Here is a 5,328-nt window from a genome sequence, read left to right as displayed (position 1 = left end):
GACTCTTCCTCTTCCTGTCATCCAGCCCCTGCCCTTCGACTCCTCCTCTTCCTGTCATCCAGCCCACTGCCCTTCACTCCTCCTCTTCCTGTCATCCAGCACCACTGCCATTCACTCCTCCTCTTCCTGTCATCCAGCCCACTGCCCTTCGACTCCTCTCTTCCTGTCATCCAGCCCACTGCCCTTCGACTCCTCCTCTTCCTGTCATCCAGCCCACTGCCATTCGACTCCTCCTCTTCCTGTCATCCAGCCTACTGCCATTCGACTCCTCCCTTCCTGTCATTCAGCCTACTGCCATCGACTCCTCCTCTTCCTGTCATCAGCCCACTTCCATTCGACTCCTCCTCTTCCTGTCATCCAGCCCACTGCCCTTCGACTCCTCCTCTTCCTGTTACCCCCATCTTTCACCCTGTAATATCTCTAAACTAACACAGTACATAATAATAGTACCTGGTTACTACACACAGAAATACAAATCTGTCATTATCATTTGTTTTAATCAACATGAATTGTGATTCACACTGCAATACCTCCCTGTGTGTGAAACAGACGTGTAAAGTTGTTTGGCAAACACATAGCTCAGCCTTTTCCAAACCTCTTGTCTGGACCTCCAGCCTTTTCCAAACCTCTCCTCTGGTACCTCCAGCCGTTATAAACCTCTCCTTCTGGTACCTCCAGCCGTTATAAACCTCCTCTGGACCTCAGCCGTTTAACCTCTCCTCTGGTACCTCCAGCCGTTATAAACCTCTCCTCTGGGACCTCCAGCCGTTATAAACCTCTCCTCTGGTCCTCCAGCCGTTATAAACTCTCCTCTGGGACCTCCAACCGTTATAAACCCTCCTCTGGGACCTCCAACCGTATAAACCTCTCCTCTGGGACCTCCAACCGTTATAAACCTCTCCTCTGGGACCTCCAGCGCTAAAACGCTCTCCTCTGGACCTCCAGACCGCTATTAAACCTCTCTCGGGACCTCCCAGCGTATAACCTCTTCCTCGGTAGCCTCCAGCCGTTATAAACCTCTCCTCTGGGACCTCCAGCCGTTATAAACCTCTCCTCTGGGACCTCCAGCCGTTTATAAACCTCTCCTCTGGTACCTCCAGCCGTTATAAACCCTCCTCTCGGTACCTCCAGCGCGTATTAAACCTCTCCTCTGGTACCTCCAGCCGTTATAACCTCTCCTCTGGGACCTCTCAGCCGTTATAAACCTCTCCTCTGGACCTCAGCCGTTAAAACCTCTCCCCTGGGACCCCCAGCCGTTATTAACCTCTCCTCTGGGACCTCCAGCCGTATAAACCTTCCTCCGGGACCTCCAGCCGTTCTCAAACTTCTCCTCTGGGACCTCCAGCCGTTATAAACCTCTCCTCTGGTACCTCCAGCCGTTATTAAACCCTCCTCCGGGACCTCCAGCCGTTCTCAAACTTCTCCTCTGGGACCTCCAGCCGTTATAAACCTCTCCTCTTGACCTCCAGCCGTATAAACCTCTCCTCTGGGACCCCAGCCGTTATAAACCTCTCCTCTGGGACCTCCAGCCGTTATAAACCTCTCCTCTGGGACCTCCAGCCGTTAAAAACCTCCTCCTCTGGTACCTCCAGCCTTCTCAAACCTCTCCTCTCGGACCTCCAGCCGTTCCAAACCTCTCCTCTAGTATCAGCGTATAAACCTCTCCTCTGGACCCCTCCAGCCGTTCATGTAGTTTCCAGTATGCCACCCAGTATGCCACCCAGTTTGCCATCTAGTATGCCATCCAGTATGCCACCCAGTATGCCACCCAGTATGCCATCCAGTATGCCATCCAGTATGCCATCCAGTATGCCACCCAGTATGCCACCCAGTATGCCATCCAGTATGCCACCCAGTATGCCATCCAGTATGCCACCCAGTATGCCACCCAGTATGCCATCCAGTGTGCCATCATTGACTTGAATTGGGAGGTCCGTTCTATGGATTCTATTTCTATGGCCTGGAGTTTATCCTGCAGGTTACAGAGGGGTCAGGAAAAACTCCTGTACCTACCCTTCAGAAACCCTCTGGGGGACATGGACTGTGAAGACTCTGGCAGATGTCCATTTAGTCTGATTCATAAAAAGACTGAACGGATCCTAGATCAGTAGGAGTGTTGATCGAGGAACAGGTCCCCCGTCCATTTAATCTGATTCATTAAAATCTGAACGGATCCTAGATCAGTAGGAGTGTTGATCGAGGAACAGGTCCCCCGTCCATTTAGTCTGATTCATTAAAGACTGAACTGATCCTAGATCAGAACTCCTACTCTGAAACTCTGAGTTAATGTGAACCTATCTTGAACAAGAGATGCTGAACTGGTTGTGACGTCCCCAGGCTAAATACGTGGGCATACCAAATACCACCCTATTGCCTATAGGGGCTCAGGTCTAAAGTAGTGCACTACATAGGGAATAGGGTGCCATTTGGGATGAAGGTGAAGTTCAATCAAACAGGTTTTAAAAAGCAGCTTTTTGTGGTGGTGACTGGACTAATGGTGTGATATGGCCTAGTGTCCCAATACGCACACTACTTAGTATGCATGGCCAACAATTTGCTTCACACTACCTAGTGCATCAGGATGGGTATTGGGACAGAGAGGTCAGTCATCAGGATGGGTATTGGGACAGAGAGGTCAGTCATCAGGATGGGTATTGGGACAGAGGTCAGTCATCAGGATGGGTATTGGGACAGAGAGGACAGTCATCAGGATGGGTATTGGGACAGAGAGGACAGTCATCAGGATGGGTATTGGGACAGAGAGGTCAGTCATCAGGATGGGTATTGGGACAGAGAGGTCAGTCATCAGGATGGGTATACCAGATACCAGTGTATCTGCAGAGTGTAAACTGTAGAACAAACCGCAATGGTAAAGAAACCCGTCGTAGTACACAATCTACATCCCAAATGGCTCCAATATACCTTTTACAGTGCACTACATTTAACCAAAAGGAGCAGCCTATATAGGGAATAGGGTGCCATTTGGGATGCAGATATTGTATAAAGTACAGAATTTACAGATCATAAATAAACTCTAGTGTTAGAGGGAGGGAGGGAGGGGGTTCAATAAATTAAATGCACGGATTCCAAAAGTTCCGAGAGGAAATTCCGGGGAGGGAGTTCCGGGGAGGGAATTCCGGGGAGGGAATTCCGGGGAGGGAATTCCGGTGAGGGAATTCCGGGGAGGGAGTTCCGGGGAGGGAATTCCGGGGAGGGAATTCCGGGGAGGGAATTCCGNTACATTAAAGATCTGAACTCCTTCCATTTAGCTCCTCCCATCTTGGTAGGCCTGAAATAAACACGGGATGTGTCACAAATGGCACCCTATTCCCTTTATAGTGCACTACTTTATACCAGGGTCCATAGGGGTAGTGCACTACTTTAGACCAGGGTATATAGGGGYAGTGCACTACTTTTGACCAGGGTTGGGTAGTGCACTAGTTTAGGCCATGGCCCATAGGGTTAGTGCACTACTGTAGACCAGGGCCCATAGGGTAGTGCACTATATGTGACCAGGGCCCATAGGGTAGTGCACTACATGTGACCAGGGCCCATTGGACACTATATAGGGAATAGGGCTCCATTTGGGATGTCTGCCTGACCCTGGGCTCCATCTGAAACACATATCTATAGCCACACCATGGTTACTGTTGGTGGGAACAAAGCACAAAGAAATCAGAAAATAGGAGAAAAATTCATGAAAAGTAGAAAAGTCTGTATTAAACTACACTTTTCTCAGCCGGCTGCCAGTGTGTGTGTAAGAGTGTGTGTGTGTAAGAATGTGTAACAGTGTGTATATGTGTGTGTATGTGTGTGTGTGTATATATATATGTGTGAGTGTTTGTATGTATATGTGTGTGTATATGAGTTTGTGTATATGAGTTTGTGTACACACCAACCCACACCCTTAAGATCCCTCCACAATAACCTATCTCGCTCTCTCTTACCTCCAATAACAGACAGGCTAGTTTACAGCTACCTCCAATAGCAGACAGGCTAGTTCACAGCTGCCTCCAATAGCAGACAGGCTAGTTCACAGCTACCTCCAATAGCAGACAGGCTAGTTCACAGCTACCTCCAATAGCAGACAGGCTAGTTCACAGCTNGAGGGAGTTCCGGGGAGGGAGTTCCGGGGAGGGAGTTCCGGGGAGGGAATTCCGGGGAGGGAATTCCGGTGAGGGAATTCCGGGGAGGGAGTTCTGCAAGGCGATCATCATCCCAGAGTTCTACTACTCCAGCCCCAGGGTGAAGTTGATTCCGTGGACTATTCCGATGATGATGGGTTGCCAGGCAACAAGGTATCTCAGCCAATCCAAGAGCTGTCCGTACAGGACATGTGTTCTCTCCCAGCTGGGGGAGGAGGGGGGGGGTAGGCGTTAAGGAGCGATTGGTACATCCATTTGTGGAATTATAAATTAATTGTATACAATGATTGATTCTTGAAGAATACAACTTATAAACACAGCTCTATTTTGGGATCACCGGAAGAGCAAAAAATGATCCAATATTTAAAAAACTCAAAGCGTAACATTATTTTGCTTCAACACTTCTTGTCTGCTCCAATTACAGACAGGCTGAGACATGGTTTACAAATTATAACCAATCATAATGCTACAAATGTTTCAAATGTAGCTAATTAAACCAATCACATGCCTGGTACACATCCAGTCCCCTTTCCCTCAGAATGGTGCCGCCCTTTTCTGTCAGTTAAATAACGGTGTTAGCTAGCAAGCTAACTAGCAAGAACAGCAACACTGAAACGCGGTATCATTGAAGTTCTTTGACCAAAAAAAAAAAACGACAAAAAAATTATCAACCTTGAAGAAGACGATGATGATGATGAGGACACTGTCGGAGATTCTGCTACCGATCCACCTCCTCAGAAAACAAATCTACATGATTAGAGAGGAGTGGCTTCGCATATTCATGTGGCTAAGGGGAGGGTCGTCTCTCGTTACCATAGCTACAAAGTCATAATTGTGTCATAATTTCTCTTCTAAACCTAACCTTAACTTTAACCATAACCTTATGCCTAACTCTAATCTCATATTAAGACCAGAAAGCACATGTGTGTTTTCATGAATTATTACGATATAGACAATTTTGACTTTGTGGCTGTGGTAACTAGTGACATTCGCTAACGGAGGACCAAAACGAGCAACACAATGTTCTGTGAGTACTGTGGAAAGTGTTGCGTAACAGCAGTAGGAAGACTTATTTTGCCACTGGGTCCAGCAACCTAAAACACCACTGTGTCCAGCAACCTAAAACACCACTGAGTCCAGCAACCTAAAACACCACTGGGTCCAGCAACCTAAAACACCACTG

General features: G+C 48.1%; 1 protein-coding gene and 1 long non-coding RNA gene across 2 annotated transcripts in view; both read right to left on the bottom strand.

The window, feature by feature from the left end:
• Positions 1–478: 478 nt before the first annotated feature.
• On the bottom strand, positions 479–800 carry LOC112076107 (uncharacterized). Its single transcript, XR_011477609.1, has 2 exons — positions 715–800; positions 479–657 (listed from the first exon to the last, which is right to left on the bottom strand). It is a non-coding gene; the product is annotated as an uncharacterized lncRNA (long non-coding RNA).
• Positions 801–4,109: 3,309 nt separating this feature from the next.
• LOC112076106 (RING finger protein 175) overlaps positions 4,110–5,328 on the bottom strand; it is a 12,138-nt gene continuing 10,919 nt past the window's right edge. The window contains exon 3 of the mRNA XM_024142992.2: positions 4,110–4,350. Within this exon, the coding sequence (XP_023998760.2) occupies positions 4,230–4,350 (121 nt within the window). The 3' untranslated portion in view covers positions 4,110–4,229. The remainder of the gene's footprint in view (positions 4,351–5,328) is intronic.

Source organism: Salvelinus sp. IW2-2015, unplaced genomic scaffold (genome assembly GCF_002910315.2).
Source record: "Salvelinus sp. IW2-2015 unplaced genomic scaffold, ASM291031v2 Un_scaffold3578, whole genome shotgun sequence".
NCBI lineage: Eukaryota > Metazoa > Chordata > Actinopteri > Salmoniformes > Salmonidae > Salvelinus > Salvelinus sp. IW2-2015.
Note: the sequence above shows the minus strand (reverse complement) of the source record. Positions and strands in the feature narration are given on the sequence as shown.